This window comes from Rhodnius prolixus, unplaced genomic scaffold (genome assembly GCF_049639745.1).
Source record: "Rhodnius prolixus isolate KJV_2025 unplaced genomic scaffold, Rpr scaffold_1, whole genome shotgun sequence".
Lineage (NCBI taxonomy): Eukaryota > Metazoa > Arthropoda > Insecta > Hemiptera > Reduviidae > Rhodnius > Rhodnius prolixus.
Genome location: NW_027411581.1, coordinates 39,413,478 through 39,438,327, shown reverse-complemented (window position 1 = coordinate 39,438,327; position 24,850 = coordinate 39,413,478). Strand labels below are relative to the sequence as shown.

The 24,850-nt window shown below is 34.8% G+C and overlaps 1 protein-coding gene across 1 annotated transcript in view; it reads right to left on the bottom strand.

Annotated features, from left to right (window-relative positions):
• LOC141459739 (toll-like receptor Tollo) overlaps positions 1-21,165 on the bottom strand; it is an 86,364-nt gene extending 65,199 nt beyond the window's left edge. The window contains exon 1 of the mRNA XM_074139137.1: positions 17,208-21,165. Coding sequence (XP_073995238.1) covers positions 17,211-21,080 — 3,870 coding nt within the window. The 5' untranslated portion in view covers positions 21,081-21,165 and the 3' untranslated portion in view covers positions 17,208-17,210. The remainder of the gene's footprint in view (positions 1-17,207) is intronic.
• Between the last annotated feature and the right edge of the window lie 3,685 nt (positions 21,166-24,850).

The window sequence follows — 24,850 nt, the reverse complement described above, 5'->3', positions numbered from 1 at the left end:
CCAAACTCCTATACCAACTGTGGACAAAGTACGCTACCTTGGACTGCACCTAGACAAATGGTTGACATGGAATCCCCATACTAGACTGAAAAGACTAGAAACTAACCAACGCTACAAACTTCTCGCCAGACTACTAGACCAACGTTCCAGACTTGACCTACATAACAAAATACTCTTATATGTTATCTATTGTTACTGCGACCTATTTGGTCATACGGCATCAAAGTATGGGGATCGTTCCAACGTTCCAACTCACTACGCCTCCAGACATTATAATCAAGAATATTTCGAAAACTTCTCAACGTTCCGTTCTATGTATCTAACCTCACTAATTCATAATGACCTCAAAATACCTTTCATTACAGATCTTGCTAACATTCAAATTTCATTCATCTACAGCAGCTCATCCTAACCCTTTCATAGAACACCTATCTTCCTCCACATTACCAAGGTAATCCTCTGAGGAGATTGAAGAGAAGATGGCATCGTGATCTACTTTTATCGTGAGAGCAGTATAGCAAGAGCACGTTACTGGAGTGACACCACTGGGTGCCTTCTCCACTCATGATTTCCTGTTATTTCTTTTCTCTTTCATCATATCTGCTTGTCGCAACAACTGTTGCAGTGGTAAGTTACAATAAAAGATTAAAAATAAACAAAAATGTTCTTTAGCTGATATTTTGAAGCAGTATGCCTGCCACAATTATTGTTATCGACAAAAACCAAATTATTTTTTTTTCAATTGAAGATTTTTAGCTGCAACAGTCGAGATTCATCTCAATCAAATATAATATTATTGCCGAGGTAGATAATTGGATCTTGCAAATGAACAGTTAACTCAGTTTCCAAACTTTTCGTCCGAATCTCTTGCGAATAATTTTTTATTTCTTTTAAATAAAGTTTCAGAAGATGCTTTCATAAGGTTGCGCTAATTGATTCCATTTTAAGTTTTTACTTCCAATTTTTTGCTTCTTATATAAAAAAAACGTTTCTTAACTGAAATTTAAACGGTTGGTTTCTAAAGCACAAAGGAACTATGCAGTTTCTTATTAAATACTTATTTTTTGCTTTGATAAAATCGCAGTTCGTCAGCCAGTAAGTTTTTATGAACTGAATTATTTATTACCCTTTGGCTAATAACTCAGATAATTTACTGGCCGTTGAAAGCTATTATATCTGGAAGATTTCTACCCGCCCATCTCCTATAGTAATTGGTAAAGATTGCTTTTTTTATTTATTTATTTTTTATTCAATTAACTAGTCCAGATTCTACTGAAACAAGAAATAAAACTAAAAAAAGTTATTGGCTTTAATTTGTTTTTACGGAGGGGCAAGTTTTTAATTGAAGGTCAGGTATTCCAGCGCATAAACCATTCAGTATAATTATTATTAACTGTTTTTATACTATTTTTAAATAAAATCGTAATAATGATATTGATAATCTAAGTAAAAATTATTGATCTACCTTGCGAGCAGTAGCAACAGTTTAAAGTGTATGTAAAGTTTTATAGACAACATTCACTTAATCAAATTAATAAAATTGTGTCTCTGTTCGCAATTCGTTCTTTGATATCCCGAGGAAGAACCCTGAGGAAATAAATCCGATCTGACTGACATTCAAAATGACTTTCTGCTTCTATACCTACCCAGGTTTTTAATCAAATGTACATTTTATTTGGGTTCAATAAAGAATTATAAAGAAAAAGCTTTCAATGGATGAACGCTATCATCATGAAAGGATTTCAAACAAAAGCGACAGTACTTTATCTGGGTAGACTATAGGCAAATGCAAACAAAACAAAATGGACACGACTTTCTCTTACTATAATTTCAATGTTCTTACTCCATTTTCTGCAAAAATAAAAACGCCAGTTTTTTTTTTTTACAATAAATTAATTTACGTTTTACTATCATTAGACGGTTTTTAAAAAAGAACATCACTTTGAAATGGCACTACGGTGTAGAGGGAAATTTACCCTCAGCTTCTATCAAAAATAAAACAATAAAATAAAAACGCCTTGCAAAATTATTGCAATAAAATTTATACATACACGAATACATAAATTTATCTGTATGTAAATATATTGTAGTTACACAGGGTGATCATTTTAAGACGGCTCAAATGCATTTCATGCTTTAACGGTTAATCTGAGAGAAAAATGGTAGAAGAAAAATTTGTTGCCCGTCACCTCTAGTTTCAGAATATGTGACTTGATTTTAGATTCCTACCTGTATACGCGGCTGACGCACTACCAAAAGTGAGGTTTCGCTGTTGACCCCTATTTTCATATACACAGTTTTAAAGAGTATAAAAAGTAATGAAAGAAACCGGAAACCTCAATTCGATATCTTCAAAATTAAAGGTGCTAGGCCATTTCAAAATCTGGTATTTATTAATCATATTTCAATTTTTTAACTTGTTATCAAAGAGAAAGAAGAGCACGCGATAGGTCATTTCTATGTATTTTTTCATCCCCTTTCTACTAAAAATATTGCCAAGGCAGTAAAGCTAGTATTTTTCTTAATATCGGGAAATTAGTCTTTTCTGAGTAATTTTTTTAAGCACAATCAAATGTTAAGAGCTTTAGATGTTCTCAAGCATACACAAAATGGCTAAAAATTAATTTTACATCTGATACAAACAAGGTTTAATAATTATTTGGTAATTTTGGGAGAGTTGTGTTTAATTACCAAAAAAATTGGAAACCTCCTGTCACATATTTAAGTGATCAATATCTTTCAAGTAAAGGATTAAACTTATTCCTTAATTTATCAAATAATGCACTTTACTCAACTTGTTAAGCATGTACTGTGCCTTCAAAGGTGCCTCCTCTGGCTCGCAAGCCAGGTTAATCAACTGCTCTCTGTATCTGAGGAGGCACCTTTTTTTATTTCCCTTCCGGTAGAACGCCATTGGAATGAATTTCATTCGGAATAAAAAAATAGAATACTTATTTAAAACAAAATATGTAATAATATTCTCAATTATCAATAATGCCTTTTAAAATGTTAATTGATAATTTTCAAAAGCGTTCTACACTATTTAAATACTCTCTTTCATGCGTGGCCATTATTCCTAAACCTTCTCAGAACCGGAAATCATTAACGAAGAATAGAGAAAAATGAAACTTCCACACGAAAACCTGTTCATCGTGGGTGGCCACTTTACTTCTCTTTTTAAAAATAAACTTATTATGAAACTTATGAAAACGAAACGCAATTTGCTGGAACTGATTTCTTTTTACTTTAAGTAAGTTGTAATTATTTTTTAAACATGGTCGCTTTAGGCTTAAATAAAATTGTTGGGTTATAAATTACTGATTTAGAGAGTGTATCAGAACCAACTACTGATTTAATCAAAATTTATCTATTAACTTTTCCAATTAACTTTCTTTCAATAAACTAAGTTCGATAAAGTAGGGCGTATTGTTAAAAATCACGGAAATCAGGCGAACTAAATTGATTGGGATAACATGAACTTTTGAACTACATTTTAAACAAACTTCAAGAAGCTAGGTCTCCTATATCGTGATCTGAAGCAAGTGTTTACATTGTAAGTATTTATTACAAACAAACAAATCATAGGAGCTTATCTCAGCGCAGGATCTTACAATATTAAAATTAACTAAATTAAAAAAGCCGATCTTTTAACCGCACGATTTCACCGCAAAATCTTTTTTTAGAGATGCGCACTAACAGTGAAACTAGATAGGATTAATTCCTGGAAGATTGGAATCCACATACGTGTGTACAGGTTATGGATAAAGCAAACGAAGAAGAGGATATTATGATCAGAAAACCGTAAAAAAAATTGACATAATAAAACTGAAATATTAATCGTATTATTATTCTACTTAGTTGCAAAATGTGAGTGTCTAAATTAATATTAATAACACAAATAAAAGCAAAATGATATTTATTGATTAAATAAATCTCCGAAACTAAATGTCCGACTAATTTAAAATTTGGCACATTACTCCCACGTGTTACTCGATTAGTACGAGTTTTTGAAAGTACTTTACCTAACCGGGAAAACCGCATAATATCTGAAGTACCTATTCGGAAGAATATCGGATTGATATTCTTCATTCTTGAATCCTTTCAAATTGTGAAAACTTATTTCGAAGAGAAAAGCTTCGAGTTGTGCAGGAGGAAAAAGAGAAACCAGTGTCAGGGTTCGCAAGGGTGAAGAAAGATCAGCTTTTGGGAACATTGTACTCTATAAGGGATGTCATCTAACTTTATGCTTTTGGAAGAGGAGGAATGAATGAATACCTCTGGTAATCTTGGAAGATCTGATCAGTTTGACTGATAGAATATCCACCCAACACTCATCGGTATTGCGCGTCATGGCTGAGAGAAAGAGGTGCTCATGGTCAAAAAAACAGCTCTTTGTCAACAGCATTAGATTAGATTAGATTAGACTAGGGTGGCCTCAGGGCCTACGCCACTGCGACCCCTTTGGGTCTATTGTGGCTCCCCTAACTTTAAAGCTCCCCCTCCAGACCTGTCCTTTTAATTAGACTCTTAATACTGGAGAGTGACTTTTGGGTAAAACTCACAGGCCTTGGTTTTTCCTCCCCGAGAAGTAACATCCTTAGCCACACGAGCCCCTCACACTGACACAACACGTGTAGTGCCGTTTCCTCCTCTTCCTGACAGAACCTACAAAGGCTATCATCTGCCAGGCCCATGCGATGCATGTGTTTTCTGAGTCTGCAGTGGCCAGTTAATAGGCCTACAATCATCCTGATAGCCCCACGGCCTTAACGGATTAATTCTGCAGTCAGCCTCGGCGAATAGCCTTTAATAAACTCCTTCGCCTGTCTCTGCCCAGTGGTGGCAAGCCACCACTCCTTGAGACCTACTCTGCACCCATAAGTTAATGGTCGCAGTCTTAACACACTTCGGAACCCCCAAACAGGGCTCCGGGCCAACGCAGTATCCCGCAGAGCCTTCCCGGGCCAATAAATCTGCCGCTTCGTTACCCTTATGTCCTGAATGACCAGGTACCCAGACCAGAAAGACCTAATTTTGGTCACTAATTTCCTTCAGGGTACCCAGACAGTCCCAAACCAGTTTTGAGTTAACCTGATAGGGATTAATTGCCCGTAGAGCAGCCTGACTATCCGAGAAAATTACGACCTTAGAATTAATAATTCCTCGCCCTTCAATCTCGGTAGCACAGAACCTAATTGCAGCGTCAACAGCATTAACCAACTTCATTTTGAAAAAGCTGCGACTGAGTTTATTAAAGTAAGGTAGAGTTCGTGAATACAGTACTTTATCCTGCGCAGTTCTTGCAAACCATCAAGAACAATCTTCACTTCCTCTAACTCACAAATGGCTTCAATGTTTGAAGCCATTGCTATCGCTTTGATTTAAAATGTATGCTACTACTTTTTAGCTAAAGGGTAGTTTGCTAAAAGACCATCAATATGACTCAGGAACATTGAAAGTGACTGGAATGGATCTGAGGAGTAACTGCTTCTCTCATGGAAAATTCAGTAGGACTTGGCTTCACTAGTCGGCCATATCATCATCCAGCCATGTTAGGAAAATCTTGCATTTTCTGTACAGAGAGGTTCAGTGCAGTTAATGTACGGTAAGAATTGAAAGTACACACTAGGAGAGTTTGTTAACCTGGCTTCGAAGACCAAAAGCCAGAAGAGGTGTCGGATACAAAGAACGCGTATGTATTATTGTATGTGATACGCCCACTTGAGGAGTTTGAAACAGCAATCATTCTAGCACCGATTTATGTATAGTTTTAGCTTGTTTTAACATGGACTGAGACCATAGATCCCTTATAAGCCCAAACAAACAATCGCGAATGGTTCTAAAAATATTGCATAACGTAGCGAAGCGGGATATAAGCTAGTCATATTTAAAGTATGGTGTTGACGATAAGCTGTTACTCTGTAAGTGTGTTTAAGGAGGATCATGAAATGGTGATCATTAGGGCCTAAAGATAGGGAAGCTGGAAAATACTAGCCGGAATTAGGGTATATAAAAAACATTTGCTCGAGGATGTAACTTATAGGAAGGACAAGACAGGAATATAAGCAGCATGTCGGTTGTAACTTTATGTCTTCCATAAGACCTTCCTCTTTCCACTTTTTCCTAGGCTGGAGCTTACTTACAAGAAGTGAAGGAGGAGTATAAGTAGGTATTTGTTGAAAGATGCGCCAGAAAGCTGAAGAACTAGGCTGATGGTATAGAAGAAACAACTTTCTCTACCACTTTTAGGGAGTACAGTCAAGAATTCTTAAGGAAGAGAGTTTAGATGTTTATAAGAGTTTGGGCGATGATGGAATAAGGCATGAAGTAGGAGTATTCTACAGCAATGAAAAGGCGGGCCTTAGGAGATCGAAGGAAAATGCAATTTTGGTCACGTAAAGATATCTGGAGATGAAAGGAGAAGAGAAGTGGCGGCAGGACCATGAGTTTGGTTGGGTTACAGTTTGGGCCCAAAGTTAAACGATCAGCTACACTGGAGTGAGTGGCGCTCAGAGTGGGGAAGTGAGATGTAAGTTTGGCAAGAGATCAAGTAAGGGATGAGTCTAGATCCACGCACAGACACATAGCCATGTACTGGCAACTCTTTGTTGAATACAACCAACAGACTAATATCAAAAGGGAAAGTAAAGGATGGCTGCACATTTAACACCAAGCACCACCACTCGATCTTCGTGTCACATAGCGCCAATTTAGATAATGTTTTAAAATATTAAGTTCACACATAACAAAGAAGTGCCCACACACCTTCAATGGAGATAAGACTAGAAGAGAGGAGCCGTTAAACTAGTTTGCCTTTAAAACAATAAATTGGTGGTACACTGGCAGAGCCAAAATTGTTGGGCATTATTTACGAGTGTTAATATTTGAGGTTGAATCTGTATTGAAAGGCCGTTTGAAGGGAATGTTAAGCACACAGACGCGCCAGGCTAAAGGGTCCTAGCCCAGTTCGGCGGTCACCTGATTTACTGTTATTATGTGGAAAGGTCCACCTTTACCTGAACACGCCCAAACCTTCCCTTGTTATTTATGAGATACTCCTCGGCGTTTCTCTCTCACACCAAAAAAAAGCACCGCTATAAAACTTACTTTTTCAAAAAATCATTACCTTCGCTGTCATATTATCATCAGAAATGTCTAATAATCAATATGTTTTATTGTAATCTTTGAAAGTAATGGCGTAAAAAACTAATGGAACTGTCATACAATTCCACCTGCGTAAAATTTAATAGCAAAAGCTATATTATTAATGTGGAGTCGATGATTTCTTTAAAAAAAAAAAAAAGTTGAGCTCTTGTACTGAGAGCTGCCATCTGTCTTTTATTACGTAAATTTCATTTTACATTCAAGCAGATTTACTTTAAAATTGTGACCAACCCGAACAGAGAAACTAAACCTCCACAAAGGTTGTTTTTTGAAATATACTTTTACCTCCAACCAAAATAATGTCTCCAAAAATTTCAAGAAATCTGTGGGCGAGTGTAAACAATTTGGTACAAAAAAAAAAATTGGAGCCGTTTTCGAAGGAATAGACAATAAATAGTAAAGCCTGCGGAATCCTGGAAAGGAGAAGTGGTTGAACCACCACCTTTGGGAGTCCCTTCGGTTATCCTGGCTAAACAACATTCTGGACACCTCCAACCACTCTAAAGCCTGCAGAAGGCGCTGATATTTTGCAAATATTTGGTTTAAGCGAAGCCACAGACAAATTCTAGTTCATCATCTCACACACACTGACATTCTACGAACACTAGCTGACCTTTAAGGGAGTCACAAAATAACTTTTACGTCTCGGTAGATTTAGAATTTTAGTAAATGTGATGAAATTGCAAAGCAAGAATAGCGCCATTATTTTATTCAGTATAATGATAAAAAAAAAAGAATTTTTTAATTAAAACAGTGACAGTCACAGTCGCTGTAATAATTTAGGAATGGAATAATTTTTTTGTTATCTGATAACCAACTCCGACCCTAACATTTTAACAAATTAATTTTTCTACTGTTTACAAGGCACACATACACCTAATTATTGTACGTTTAAATATAGCGTGATATGACCACTTATCTACCGGTTAATCCGGACAATTGTTTTCTAAATGATTAACCGTTTAAAAAAATCTCTTTAACCTTTCGTGTTGTAAAACCTTCTCTTAGAGGACCAATGTTAATTTTTGTTGAGTACATAATTTCTGTAAACAAACGAGTACTATAGTCAAACTTGCTTTGTTATGTAATTATCTACTTTGCTTTCTTAGTATGTTGCTTTTATTTCTTTTACTATTGATAAGATTTCTACGAAGTTTATAAATATCTAAGTAGTACTTAGTGTTGATGTCTCCAAGGTAGATACCACGCTTTGGCGGATAATTAAGGAAGGCTGTACAGCCAAATGAAGGCATTGTCTTGCTGAATTTATTATTAATTGAAGTTTCATTGCTATGATTGAAATGTGATAAAGTCCCATCGTTGTTCTAATGTTTTCCATGATTAATAAATCAAGTTAGATTTCGTAATTTTTCAAATTAAATTCGAGGTCCTCGAGGTTGCTGTCAGATTTAGCGAAGTTTTAAGGTTTCTATGGGTTCTAAAGTAGTCCATCTTTTAGTATTTATAAGTATCGGTACTTTCTCAACAAAAATATGTCGCATTGCACAAAAGCATAAAAAAGAAGACTATTCCGATACCAATATCCACTCAATTGTAATTTTATTGTACCACTTCAAGCAGAAGTTTACATCACAACAATTCATTACCATTCCACACATTCAAAAGTAAACAATCAGTTCAGTAAAATTTATAAAATAAAACGCATTTGGTAGTGAAAGGAAAGTGGTATCAAAATAACCTCAATCTCTCATTCATACATTCAGAAACCCACTGCGGTTCGAAACACAAATAACAATTAGTAATTTTTCAAACATTATGATCTAGCAATGCTAGTATAATAGGCAGTTGACTCAAAATGTGACTGTTAAAGGCAGCCACAGCTGATTTCAGATGAACTACTACCATAAGGCAAACCTAGCACTAGTCTAGGACCAAACTCGCTTTGATGAAGCAAATCTCAGATAAATACACTTTTTTACAGTAAATAATAAAAAGCAAAACTATGTCAAACGTTACCCAAGCCAGTCTTTTGAGTAGAAAGACTCATCTTTCGAGATTCAAACGACATGGTATTTTTAGGGAAACTGATAAAACATTCAAGGTGGTGATTTCAGTAGAATTTGTCTAAAAAACTTGCGATATTTCATTTTTGTACAAAAATTAATTAAACAAAATTTAGCTTAATACGGATCTGATGGTCAGCTCACCATCTCCTTAACCAGTTAAGCGTGGAGTTTAGGTTGAAAAAAAAAAAAAAAAAAAAAAAAAAAAAACTGCGGAATTAAAATCAATGACGTGTAAACACGTCGAACGCAGGGCAAAACCACCAAAAGTTTACAACGTCATAATAGTCACTGCAAACACGTTTTCTGCAATTTCTGGGGCTTAAGATTACAGAGCATTCTGTGCTCATTCAAAATCTTGCACCGCTTCATGTTTTGCATTGCCTAGTTAACTAGGGAAGCAAGAGCTTTTACAAGAAAGAAAAGAGCTTTGAATGCTGTGCAAAATGAAATCATGCTCGTACTGAAGTCCTGAATCTCTGTCTAAGGTAAAAACGGCATTGCACAAGGGTTGAGAGCTTCTATTTGTGTGCCTAATTCCCAATCTCTAATGCTAAGACCAAATATGTACCAACCACTTATCATTTGGCTGACACCCTCCACCACCCTCCGTATAAAATACTTGGCTGTTCTATTGGTAAGACGAAAGGAAACATCCCACCAAATAATATTCTTATTGTATTTTATTAAAATGTCGAGTTTTTATAGTTAATGGCAATTTTATATTTTCCACAACGAGTATACACGTCAAACGCACCGTAACAGAGATTTGGTTTGACACTTTAAACGCGCTTAACTGGTTAAGAGAAAAGAGAAGACTCACAAACTTTTTGTAATTAAAAAGAAAAAAAGTGAAAAGTAAAAGTAACCTTAAAAATAAACTAAACTAAAGGCATAAATCTTACAGAGAAATATGTAGGCTACCAACAAATAGTATTGATTTTACGACTATATGCGACACACGTGTGACAGTCGGACTTTTTACGTGACAGATGTACAAAAAGATAAATAAAATAAAACCTAGGTCACAAGTAAACATAAAACTAACTAGGACACCGCCAATATCTTTTGCGGATTGACTTTTTTTTGGTTCATTATTCCTTTTTTAGCAAGCTTTTTAACTAATCTCTGCACTAATGTTACAACTTTTTATCAGCGAATGTCTATTGTAAAAATAAAAAACGATCTATTGTGGGGTTAAAAAAAATCACATCTCTGGAAAATGATGCTAAATTTAATGATGTGGACTGTCAGCTGAGTAGGAGCGCTAGTGTTCTGCAATGTTGGCAGAAGTGATTCTTGCGGAATGTAATGCGCGCACCAATGATTTCTGCAATAGCATCGCCTCCTCCACTCTAATCACTCTCAAATTGTGTTCAAATGATGAAAAAGAGAAAGAAAAGAAATCGTAATAATAAAAGAGGATATAACCAGTTTAATTTTGTGAAATGACATTCAGTAACTGCGAAATTCTGTGATAATTTACTGCTCAAACAACATTAACGAAAAGCACTCATATCAAAGGGAGAGACGACTAAATTTTCAGTTTTATTCGTCTATTTTGGGTTACTGATTATTTTATCCGAGTAGGGAAGAGAAATGAAGGCCAATTTCAGTCTTCTTTATTGATTATTTATTTTGTGGCAAGCTTTTTGTACAAAGGGACTCGAAAAGATTCTGAAACAAGTGCTATGTTAGGTTAGTACTAGTGTACGAATGCTTAAAATAAAGTGGGAAACTGTCAATAATATCTCTTCCTAACTTATAAATTCATTAAATTTGCAAAAACAAAGGATTTTTTGTTCTAAATTATTATTATTAAAAATTTAGAGCAAGCCATTGGGTCCAGACTGTAGAGACTATTCGACCTAAGAACCATTTCTCTTCTGACAGAAAGCCTTGACTTTCAACGACCAACGAGATTCCCAGAGAGAGAGAGAGAGAGGTTATTCCAAGGATAACCTGCTGCAATCGAAACTGAAACATCCGCATTATGAACCTAGTTCACTGACACCCGGCTCAGAATGCATGTAGCCATTGCCTTTCAGGTGAAAAAGACAATTTAAGTAACTTACTTTACTGTGATTGATAATAGACGGACAAATGTTTTGGGAACTTGGCATTTTTTACAAAATGCTTTAAAACCTAAGTTATGTTTAATTTTTACTAACACAATTTAGTTTTTAATAATGTATTACATTGAAATGTAACTAAACAGTAAAGCCATACTGTGTTAAAAAATACAGATACTAATAACTACAGATTCAGGTCGAAGTATCAAAATTAACTCCCCCTTTAACAGGGCAAAATAGTTAGAGCCGTAAATTACAGAAAATGGCTCATTAGACGGAATCTACACAAACACTTTCCCCATTTTGATTAAATTTTTCATATTTCCCTAGAAAAATATTTCTAATCAGGGTTTGAAATCGTTAATCAAAAATAAACATAAAAATAATTTTATGTTTATTTTTGAAGAGTGATTTTTATTTTGGATGAACAGCTGAAAAAAAAAAAATCATAACTTGATCATTATTTCTGAGCGAAATCTTATCGATCAATAATAATTATCATTTGTGAGTAATATTTACGTAAACAACATTGCAAATTGCAAAAGTGAGAAACGAATGCATTTTGTTTTAATTCAGCTGCTTTCTATTTTTTGAATGAAATTTTTTCGATCAAGAATTAATAATTATTTTTAATTGAAAAAGTCTCGCTCAGAGAGTGATCATTATTTTTAATGGAATCAATAAAACTTATATTATTTATATTAATAAATCAAGCATGATTTTTAAATTTATTGATAAAAAAATAATGATTATTTCATGATTTGGGGTGAAAAAAATAATTATCGATTTCAAACCCTGTTTCCAATAATAGTTATACACAATCAGTACGCCATGTTTTCTTAGAAGCCGTTTTCTTGAAAATCTTTACAAAAAAAACTGGGTAAAAAAAGATTTAGTGAGAATGGTATTTCCGGTCGCCAGATTTTGATCGCCAAAAACCTTATTTATTGAGACTTCCTCTGTTGGCACTCTTATGTGAAATATTAAACTTTTTTTTTTTTTGTTTCTGTTAAGAGGGATACAAACAAACAGGCCAATTTGTGAAAACCACTCCCTCTCCTACTCAAGGGCCGCAAAATGAGTATCTCTGATGAAAGCTCAAAATGGAAAATTTACAGGATTACAATAACTACTCTTACTAGCGGGGTAAGAAAAAGTAAAAATGCTAGAAGAGTAAGCTAGAGAGAGCTCTAGGGTTTGGGCTGGGCATGGAGCGAAGTAGAGGGGCAGAACGCTTATTGGTTTAAGAGGCAGTGGGACGATGAGCGGAGAGTACTCAGCAGAACGGGTTTCTAGTGGAGTTCAATCAATATTAACGCATGTAGATTAAGAGTGAACAGCCCCGACTTGAACTTTCATTATTATCCCTACCAAGCCCTCTCTCCAGGTGTACCTTCTTTTTTAATATAACTTTTAATTTATATTAATTTTATTATGGATGTTATTATAACACGCATCACATTAGTGCACGCGCCATTTTCCTTTTTCACTCTTCTCTAATTTAAAAAAAAAAAATCCAACATTTTTAATAACATTTTACGTTACAAAAACAACTATCAACGGTTCTTTATTTAAATTAGCAATGAACTTGAACTCAAATGTATTGTGAACTCAAAGGTGAATATCGAAGCATTAACCAGTATTAAATTTTGTAAGCTAGCATTATATCTACATACAAATAGATATATCCATATACTCGAGCATCATACATGATAATAAATAATGACCGCTATCCTTCATGTGGGCTGTCCAGTACATACGCCCCCTCGGTTATATTCCATTCAGTAATTATTCCATTGCTCCATTAAACAATACAAATAACACGCTAGTTTGTTCCGTGTAAATACAATCATTGCAAAATTTAATAATACAAGTGCGTATATTTCATATTTAAGAGGATAATCTCTCAAATTTTTAATTCAATGTTTTCATAGGAAAACATCTTTTAAGATCCCGCAAAAGAAGATTTTACTAATTAGTTTAGAAGTTTGAGGATGAGTAGGGAAGTGATCAAACTAACTTTAAAAAAAAAAAAAAAAAAATGGGAATAAATTCAAATTTACTAATTACATAACTTACCACCAGAGTCGCGTAGGTAAGTTTTAGGATATAACCCACTCTGCTGAATTATTTTTCAGTTTTATTCGATTTTTCTAAAAACTAAACTCTTTCCATTCTCGTTATGCACTCATTATATAGATTTAGATCTATAAGTTTTATACGAATCATTTGACCACAAATTTTCATTTTTAAGTATTTTCCGCGGAATTTAAATTTTAAGCTTCTCTCTAAAGTCTGGTAAAATTGGCAAAATTTTAACTATTATGCCCATTCTCACTTTATGGCCGATTACAGTAACTTCCTGTTTTGTCGTACTCTTCTTGTTCACCATAAATTGACTCGCCCCCTGCATTTTTGAACAGTTTAATCTTGTAAATACTATTTTTAAGTTACCATTAATTAAATGGATCACAATGTTCTATAATTAGTTTAGTTTTTATCAGAAAAAAATTTAGCACTTATTTATTATAGTATAATAGTTATGACATGCGAATTTTTCAGAATACAATTTAATGTACAAGTTATCTCTCAATGTCCCTTACTCATTTTATGGCCTAATGAGGTGACCTATTCACAGTATATTGAAAATTTTGTGGCCTGTCTATACTCAAGATAGATACTTCTTATAAAAGCTACGACCTCCTCCTGTCTGTACTCAAGATAGATACTTCTTATAAAAACTACGACCTCCTGTCTGTACTCAAGATAGATACTTCTTATAAAAACTACGACCTCCTGTCTGTACTCAAGATAGATACTTCTTATAAAAACTACGACCTCCTGTCTGTACTCAAGATAGATACTTCTTATAAAAACTACGACCTCCTGTCTGTACTCAAGATAGATACTTCTTATAAAAGCTGCGAATCCTGTCTGTACTCAAGATAGATACTTCTTATAAAAGCTGCGAATCCTGTCTGTACTCAAGATAGATACTTCTTACAAAAACTGCGATTCCTGTATGTACTCAAGATAGATACTTCTTACAAAAACTGCGATTCCTGTCTGTACTCAAGATAGATACTTCTTATAAAAACTACGACCTCCTGTCTGCACTCAAGATAGATACTTCTTATAAAAACTACGACCTCCTGTCTGTACTCAAGATAGATACTTCTTATAAAAGCTGCGACTCCTGTCTGTACTCAAGATAGATACTTCTTATAAAAGCTGCGACTCCTGTCTGTACTCAAGATAGATACTTCTTACAAAAACTGCGATTCCTGTATGTACTCAAGATAGATACTTCTTACAAAAACTGCGATTCCTGTCTGTACTCAAGATAGATACTTCTTATAAAAACTACGACCTCCTGTCTGTACTCAAGATAGATACTTCTTATAAAAGCTGCGACTCCTGTCTGTACTCAAGATAGATACTTCTTACAAAAACTGCGATTCCTGTCTGTACTCAAGATAGATATTTCTTATAAAAGCTGCAACCCTTGCGACTGTCTCTCGTCCACAGTTTGATAAACATAGATACAGCATATTTTCTGCTCCTAACCTATCCAAGTTTAGAGACAGTATTCTAGGCCAGATAATGAGTTATAGTTTGTTTTAAGGAGCGTCAACATCTGAGGGCACTGGCACCCTGAGTTTTTTTTCAGTGTTTTCTCGTTACAGACAACACTGGTGCCCCCTCCTTGGACAGTAAGTTGTAAGAAGCTTCTAGGAAGATAAAATCTAAGAGCTTGCAGTTGGATCAAGTTAATCTCCTCCCTTTCAGCAACTTATTAATATTAAATTCTCGTTAACACTTAATAAGAGACACTTCTACACATTACACAAAACCCAATTTTATAAAGAAGCATAAGCCGGCTTCCTTTTGTTAGGAATGCCCTAAATAGTAAGTTTCTCTTGGGATAAGTGTTGCAAATAAAAGTAACAACCTAAAATGCAGACGTTTACAAGAAAATGGCAAATAGCTGAATATTCTATTCTGTAATTGGCAATTGCAGCGAAGAAATTTCACTTACTAGAGTCCCCTGGTGGCATCTAAACGAACTAGCAAATTAGAACTTTTTCTGATTATCCATTTTTGGGACTATTTTATTCTCTAACAAAGAGTTTCCAAGAAAGTCACAACAGGAAATGTTAGCTATTGTTGCTGTGAATAATTTGTACCTTTAACTTCCGGAAAAAAATTCAATCCAACTAACCTGGGCGCAGATTTTATTTTTTTAGTTTAAAATCTGTTTGCAAAAACACTCCACAGAACTTTCTCTAACTGCAATTGCAGCAATTTCAATTGACCATTTTTAGAGGTTAAATTGGTCTGAACAACTATAAGAATGGTGGGGATAGTAGGAGTGAGCTGAGTCAATAATAGCCCGATAGAGCGCTCTGCCTTCAACAATGAACGAGTAAGAATAAAAACCTTTCTCATTGCTCATTCATACCTCGACCTTACACACACAGATATCCGCTAGAACAATTTATCGTATTCTGGTGTTCTCAAAACAAATGCTTCTGGTGAAACTCAATTTAGACAATTTTATACGATTGTGAAACTTTTTTCTTAGGAGTAAAAGAAAGAAAAACAACGTAAATTTTGTAATCATTAGTTTTTTTAGATATTTTATTCTTTAAAATGCAAAGAAAATCGCTAACACGTAACAGATGACTCCAATTGAACTTAATAAATTGGTTCTTCAGGTATTATATTCCCATTGTACAAGTTTCAACTGTCACTTTTGATTGCACGATTCAAATTTTGAATAATAAAATTAGAAGTGGCCAACTTGATATTTTCTTATTTTTACTTTGACCGAATTATTGACTTTCCCTGACACAATTTTGTTAAGGTCTCCAACACCATAATATTTCTCTACTCTTCAAGTTTCGGAATAATATTTAATTCTTTCAATCATAGATTTTTGTGAAACTGAATACATCTCTGAAAAATTACACATGAACATATTTCGCTCACAAGCACATCTACAATTTTAGCATCTTAATTAATATTCATTACCACACTTGCGGTAGGATAGTGTGTTACTTTGAAATCGCATTTTGGAACTTAACCACCCTCCTTACACGGAAGCAAAAATATTTACAAATAAAATTTGAAGATGTACGCGATGAGATGTAAACGAAGTTTAAAGCAATTCTTTGATTCATTTTCGAGAAAATTACACACACAAAAAGTGGGAGGAAAATCAGTGACGTAGTACTTCCAATTTTGAGATTTATCGCTAAGTTCCGCTCGGTGCAATGGTGGTGCTCAACTTACTTTTTAACTTAACTTAATTTTCATTATGTTCACTTGCACATCTTTTATATAATTCTTTCTTTGAAAACTAATTTCATTAATTCTATGAGGTAAAAACTTCAATAAATGTATCAAGGTTTGTTCCTGTAGCCGTAGTAAAGACTTCGAAATTTATTTCAAATTTAGACTTAACAGGAGGGAATTATTTTAATATATAAATTCTGCGAACTGTTGTTAGTTTAGTTTGGAAATAAGAAACTTATCTAATGTAATTGACAATAAATTGATAAATGTCAAAATAAAAGTTAAGCAATATCTAAAAGAAGGTTATTGTTGGGTACTATATCTTTGATATCTGTTGCAATTACTAAAACTAGTCTACTGATAGTTTAAATGAACCTGCCTCCAAGAGGTTGCGGTTTGTTTACATTTTAGAATAAACTAGAAATAAATAATTTCATGAATAGCACACTTGTGTCTGTATGTTATTTCTGAGAATATTTTTTTAAAGAGTGCAAAGTTAAAATTTCAAGAACAGGTCGGCATGAGGGTGTACTTCAGGTAGAAAGGGAAATAACACCACAAAGTTTCCAAGGCAAGTAGTTACAGAGGTATAGTTATTTTGTCTGGTTATTCACCTTAAAAGTAAAAGTATATTGTATAGATTTCTTACCTGCTAGACGAAATATGTTCGACCCTGATTACACTGTGGGTCCGGTATGCAACTGTACACATGGTGATGTACTTTCGGAGGTGGTGGCCTTTGTTGATAATCGATAGATACATAACTATGTGGTTCTTCTTCTTCATCTGTTGTCCTCTGAGACGATTCTTCAGAGACACAAGTAGACTGCGTCGGCGCTGATGACTGGGTTAGCGATGCTGGTGACATTCGATACCAAGTCTCTTGAGTTGTCGGTGCGGCCGTATACCTAGCACCGCATGGCCCTTTACCTTCAACTACAACTTTTTTCATACCTTCTTGTGTTTTACGTTGTACATCCGGCATGGCGTATCTCAGTTTCTCCCAAAACCTTTTCTCACCCCATGAGATTACCTTACACGCTTTTAATAACAATTGTAATTCAGGTTCTGGACCGACATCTGTTGTTAATAATAATATTATTTTGCTTCTTCTAGTTCTTGTTCTTTCCAAGCATGCTTGCAAAGCAGCTCTAAATGGTGGGCGTTCCCATTCATTTTGCAAAAATGACAATGATAATACAATAGCTATTCTTCTAGCAGCATCAGAAGCACCTAATATGCTATCAGTTAAATATGATGGACTCATAACATGTAGATCTCTGTAGTGCAGGCAAAGCGAATATCCTGAACGTTCTAAACTTGAAGCAATCACTTGACTTACAAATTCTTCATCTTTGACGCTATACACTACGTAGGCATCATAAAGTCGGTCATCTTCACCTTCGGACGCTTCACTGAACACACGAACACCGTAACGTGAATGTATCCACAAACTGACGTGATTACGAAAAATGAAGCCCAAGGTGGTCAACAATAGTATGATAATAAAGACGATGAGACTGGCCGCTACGAAAGGTATATAATCACCACCTAGTATGGCTGTGTTATAGAATGTATTTCTGTGCACTGCGGAAGTTGCAGCAGCGCTGTCTCTAGCTTCGTTGCATGTGCGTATTGTGTCCAGCAGAGTGGTCCTGCCGTCCGCGCACAGCAGTTTATCCACATTCAGCGTATTGGAATTTTCTTTCAACCAGTTTTCCATATGGGTAATGGTATCGCACATGCAAGTCCAAGTATTGCCTTCCAATGATACTGTAGCCAATGTTTCCGAAGTCAACTGTTCCCACGGTTCAAAGTTCACTATTTTATTTGCTTCTAACTTCAGCACTTCTAATGTTTTCATAGTTTTAAATGTATTGTTGCCTAAATGTTTGATTTCATTGTGATCTAGATAAAGTTCGTTTAAATTCTCTAATTGGTCAAATTCAAATCCCCTTAACTCTTGTAAGTGATTGTTTTCCATGTGTAACACTCTAAGTGAAGTAACACCGTTGAACGTTCGATTATGTAAAGAATCGATGTTACTGTTATTCAAATAAAGCACTTCCAATTTCTTTTTACCAATAAACACATGACTTCCCAATTCTCCCAGATCGTTACCGTCCAGATATATTTCAGTAGCATCCATTGGTATTTTTGTTGGTACCGAAGTATAGCCGGCGTTGGAGCAATCAACAACATTAGCCGACCAGGTATGATCATGATAGCACGTACAGTTGGCAGGACACGTCATTTCACAATCACAAGCATCAAAATCACAACAATGACACAATGCAAAACAATGTGTCTCATATGGACAGAGAAATTGTGATGGTTTCAAATCCATCAATGGACGAGTAGGACTTCCTCGGCTGTGTGTTAACTGGCATGTTACTGATTCCAAGTCCATAACTCTTGGATGCTGCCTAAGGTGGCTCAACTGATTGATTCGCTGTAACCATTCCATCGTACAATCACAGTGTATAGGATTATTGCCAATATAGAACTGGGGTAACTCTTTATTTTCTGCAACTGGGTCTAATCGTAACGCAGCTAAATCAATCGTTTGAATCTGATTAGCGTACAAGACAACGCGACTCAAGCTTACTTTCCTCTGAAATGTTCCCGGTTTAACTTTTCTTATAAGATTGTCGTTAAGTAAAAGAAGTTCAACACTATCTGGAATAGAATTTTCATTTATTTCCGTTAACCGGTTAAAACTGGCGTCCAACATTTTTATTTGCAAATTATCTCTTTTTTCGAAATAATTTCCTAAATCAGCAATATTGTTTTTATGCATATCTAGCCATTCCAAGCTCTGGGGAATTAATGCGTAATCAAACCATTGCAATTGATTATCGGACACATTTAGCCAAACAAGACCGGGTAAATTGACAAACATACCGCTGATATCCTTCAACTGATTACCATCCAGTCTAATTGCGTGAAGTGTTGGGCTAACACCGAAGGCTCCTTTGTCAACATGTTCAATTTTATTATAAGCCAGATTTAACACTTGCAATGATGGAAGCGTCGAAAAAGTATCTTTCGATACGTTAACAATATGGTTTTCAATTAGGCGCAAACCATACAATTGATCAAGTCCTTGAAAAGAAGAATTCACGATGTTTGATATGCGATTCTCACCAAGATCCAAACTCTTAAGAAATCTCAACTCTGTAATACCATCGGGAATTTCCGTAAGATAGTTACCGCTCAATCCCAAATCATTTAAATTCGAACAATTCTCAAATGCTTTTCTATCAATCATTTTTATCTGATTATGATCTAGAAATAACTGATTTAGCACATATAATCCAGCGAAATGATATGCTTCAATGTTAGTCAGTTTATTGTGCGACAAAGTGAGGGCGTGCAGGTTGCTCAATGTAATGAACGCACCTTCAGCAATACATTCAATTTCATTATGTTCCAAATTTAAAATTTGTAAACTATATAAATCTTGAAAAACGTGCGAATCAATTTTGGAAAGTTGATTATGGCCAAGGTTTAACACAACTAGGCGTACTAGACCGGAAAACGTGTCCCGATTAACCCAAGAGCTGGTGAGTTCATTATGTGACAAATCTATCACGAGCAATTGATCAAGACCTTCTAAAAGTCCAGGCGCAAGTACACTGATGGAGTTGTTGTGCAGGTAAATCTCGCGCAAGTCCCTAGTGGACAGGAAGAGTTCCGGCGGTAGAGCAACAAGTTGGTTACTGGAAGCGTTCAGGTGTTGTAACGAGTTCAAGCCAACAAATGCACGATCAGCCATTGAAGATATTGCATTTTCTTGAAGTAAAATTTTCTGTAATGATCTGAGACTAGTAAATGCATTATCTGGAATTAAAGCTATATCATTGTTAGATACATCTAATTCTTCGAGCCCGACATTACAAGTTTTTCCAGGCGCAGATGGGCCAGCACCCCAATCGGAAAATCCTAACTGTAATACATCCTGCAGTCTGTTTCGTGACATATTCAGATGAGTTAAAGAATAAAGGGGGCAGAAAAGTTCGTCTGGCAGGGTCCATACGTTGTTGTCCGATAAATCGAGATATTTCAATTGTGTCAAACCTCTAAAAGTGTTGGGATGAAATTCCATCGTCATTGCTGACCAGTCAGTATTATGAGTCCTCAAAACTAAATTCTTCAACTCCCTGGAAGTGCTTAGTACTCCCGGCGGTACATGACGAATTTTACAGAATTCCAATTGCAGATCACGTAACCGATGTAATTGAGTCAAAAAACTGTTCGGTTCAAGAGCACTTTCAAAAAACAGTACATCACTACACTCGAGCCTAAGGGTTGTAATCATATCCATTTGGGCGGAAGTTAAATTGGACAAAACACTGTCGGCATTTCCGATAGTACGCAATTTGCACTGTAATGACACTGTCACTTCTGGCTCATCAGCTACACTCAACACGCGTTGCCAATTACAGTCAGGCTCAGAGTTGGCGGCCACAGAACTAAACACGGCAAGAAAAGCGCACAGTACGATCTCCAAGTAAGCCATCGTGGCATGAGGAACAGTCCGGCCGGCTGGACAGCCCGTGAAACACTGATCGCTGTTCAACACTCAACTAGTCTTGTATAGGTACCGGCGTTAGCCGCTAGGCTCCGCCACCGGCCGAGCGCCTCCTAAAATAGGGGCGGGATCTTGCCCCCTCTACCACCAAAAATCAACCAACTAAATAATTTATACCATCATTATTTTAACATAACAAAAAAAAAAAAACTAAAGAAATGGCAAAAATTCAGGATCTTAACGCGACCATATTTATACAGAATATAATTTAATTTAATTTTAGCTGATGAAATAATAATGTTCGGTTTATCAGGTAAATGCCGGATCCCAAAACCAAATTGACTATAATTTAAAATGCAAATAAATGGACGATGTAAGAGAGTGTCTTCCAGCAAGTAATTAGTTATGATAGAATATTGTTTGTATTATTTAAATAGTGTTTAATAGAAATCTTGCATAATCTACAAGCAAAACTTCACTATTCATAAAATAAATACTTTCCTAACCGAAGCTAGAGGAAATTTATTTCCCTACCTGCCAAATTTGAATTACAGGTACTTAAGTAGCTATTAATTTTAGTTATTTAGCAAATTTCAGTTAATAAAATGTGCAACCCAAAATTTTGAAATATTTTCGCTGATTTTCTGAGTAGCAGCAAGCAAGCTAATTTATATCCCTGACCAATCCATACTTCAATCATTCATCAGAGATTGATTAATCAGTTTGGTGTAGTGAATTCCACTTTAAAAAATCATTTGCTCGTGGAGTGTACGTTATTTAATATGTTAATAAACGGTAAAACATTTCTGTGGAAATAGCAAAATAAAATGAAAATAAGGACGGCATCTTGCCCCATCTAACGCTAGAAGTGTATATTCGAATGTGAATATATGGAATAAAATATGTATTTAAGTATTTTGTACATTTAGTGCATAGGTAATGTTTTGAATTAAATTAGAATTGTATTTAACAGGATGGGGCGCGCGAATATCAAACAGAAAATCAGTGATATCCAACACTTCGGAACTAACAACATTTGAAACAACTACTTAAAAAGAAATACTTAAAAGCAAATTGTGTATTTATTTGTAAGAAAAAAGAATTAGTAATTCTGTTTACTTTAAAAAAAGGAAAAGTCAATTTTTCATTAAAAAATAAATAGCAGGAAAAATAAAAGCAAAGTGAATTTATTGTTTTGAATAAATAATTAATGTTCTTTAGCAAAAAAGTTATTGAGTTTTTGTTTTTTTTTACTGTTAAATAAATAGATAAATTTAAGTTTCTACAAGTCCCAGAAAAAATTAAAGACATTAAAATTCCTTGTTATGAATTTTCAATTTTATTTCTAAATAAACTCTAAACATCATCTATTTCCCACAAAAGTTCTATTTCGAAAACTGACATAACCTAGCAAGCTAGGCGCAACAGAAGTTTTTTTAACATTGCTTTTATGTTTTTATTAAAAGCTTCCGAAGTTTATGGTAACATTAGGACCTAACAATGTTCATGTTAGGTAGTTGGCTAGTTAGCCAGGTCAAGTAGACAGCCTTGTAAGAGACTTGTTGGTTACCTGATTGCTTTATTTAGCATGAGTATCATTTTTATTGAATTTTGTGCCTTAGTTTTTGAGGAGAAAACCTTAAACAACGTTACTAGAACATGCAGTTTTTTTTTTAAATTGAAAACTGTTTCAGGCATAATGAAATGCTCGTTAAGATTCAAAAATCATCAATTTAACCTCCTCTTATTGTTCCAAGAGGAGAGCTTTTCCACGTAAATACTCGTTCTGAGGATACTAGTCTGTGTGTCCGCCAGTGGGAACACAATTTCCCGAGGAAGAAAACATTCATTTAGTTCAAACTTTTCAAGTGCTAACATCAAAAATGTTCCGAAAATTTTCATCTGAATCCGTGTAATGAATGGGTACATGAAGTTTATAGAAAAATCTCAAAGCGTTTTAGAGAAATTCTCAAAAAAAGTTTATTTTCGGTTCTTCTAGTAGCGTATGAAGTGCTATAAAATTTGAACTTGGCTACTTTTGTTTCTGGGATATGCTGGCCAAAAAATGCCACACCAAGAACACAGAGAGTGACCAATCTCAAAAAATGCCACACCAAGAACACAGAGAGTGACCAATCTCAAAAAAAATAAAATAAATTATAAATAAATAAATAATTAAATTGGTTTGAATCAGATTCAAATCGTGAACAAACCGAGAGTTACAATTTAGTAACGAATAATTTCGCTTACCTGCATTTGGTGAAAATATTATTTAAGCTTAGATGACATTCTATTAAAATTCTGACCAATTTTATTTTACAAAATTGAGTTTGTTCGTTACGGCTCCTCAAAAGGACTTGGTAAAGTCAGAAGTTTTACTCTTTAGCATTCATTCTTCTTCTCTACCAATTCTAATACAAGTTCCCAACACATTACATTCAAAAAGTAGCCACAAGAACTAAAACAAAAATTGGTTAAGCAGAAACGCGATTTCATGGCTAAGGTTTTGGGAATTTTTCTCTAATTTTGAAATGAAGGTGCTCATATGCGGGTAGACATTTTATTTTAACAAATTATCTTAAAATACATGTAACGAAATAATCTTTATATCATAAACATGGAATATGGTAATAATCAGCATGTTCCGTAATGTGATGAACCATAACATAATACACGAAGACAATGGCACAAGGACCGCTCGGACCCACAAATAATATACTCGTGTACTAATATAAAATACATATAGGTATATTGCGAATATATTTTTATACGGAAAATAAAAGTACAAAAAGAGACTACAAAATTTTTTTAAAAAAAGAAGTTTTTAGGCACCAAAATAACACTTTTTTTTTTAGTGATTTAAAGTAGTTTCTGCATTTCTTAGTCCCTGACACTTTGAATTTATTAGTTGAGTAGCAGTTGCTGACTACTGGAATACAGTGTGCTCAGAGTTGTCCCTTTTTTTACCTGCAAAAGAACAACTACAAAGCCCCAACCGACTAGTTTATTTAGGGACATGTAAGTTTGTAGAATGTTTTATTATAATTATTGTAGAAACTAAAGTTTCGAGATTTTTATAATTTTTATTTAGTTTTTTTTTTTTCTTAATATGTGTCAATATTATTGGCCACCATAGTTTAATGGTGTTTTGTTACAGATAATACTGAGCATCACCGTTTTGTGAGATGTGGAAGATCCTACGTAGAGAAAATCTTAAAACCAACAAGATTCAAGATCTCCTGAGAGTCCAGAGCACTAACTTCTGAGCTAGCTGAAGCTAGTTTTTAATTATAGATACTTTTGGCCACAAGTAGTATTTAATGGAGATTTTATAGACCAGTGCTCCTTCGATGAATATCGGTTTGTTCACCGGCCCTTCAAAATATAATACTAAATGAAACAAAGTGGCACGCATTAATCCTTAGCTAAATTCTATTCTTGACGATAATCTTCTGCTCCAAATGGTGAAATTATCGGCACGTCGCAGGAACTGAACTGTTTTAGCTTTTATTCTATCGTGTGGTCAGCCTAACTCGCAAAATAAGAACCATTTTTTGGTAATAACCAAAAAACTGATGAAGATGTAAAGATTTAAGATAAAGCCTTAAATTAGATTCTTGGCCAAAAAGCTTACGCCACCGCGCTTCAGGAGATACTATTGTGACACTTACTAATCAAAGCATCTGTTCCAGTTCCTTCTGTCTAACTAGACTTGGAAGTTCTGAGCATAGTTTGGAGGCGTGTGAATTTTTCTTTTC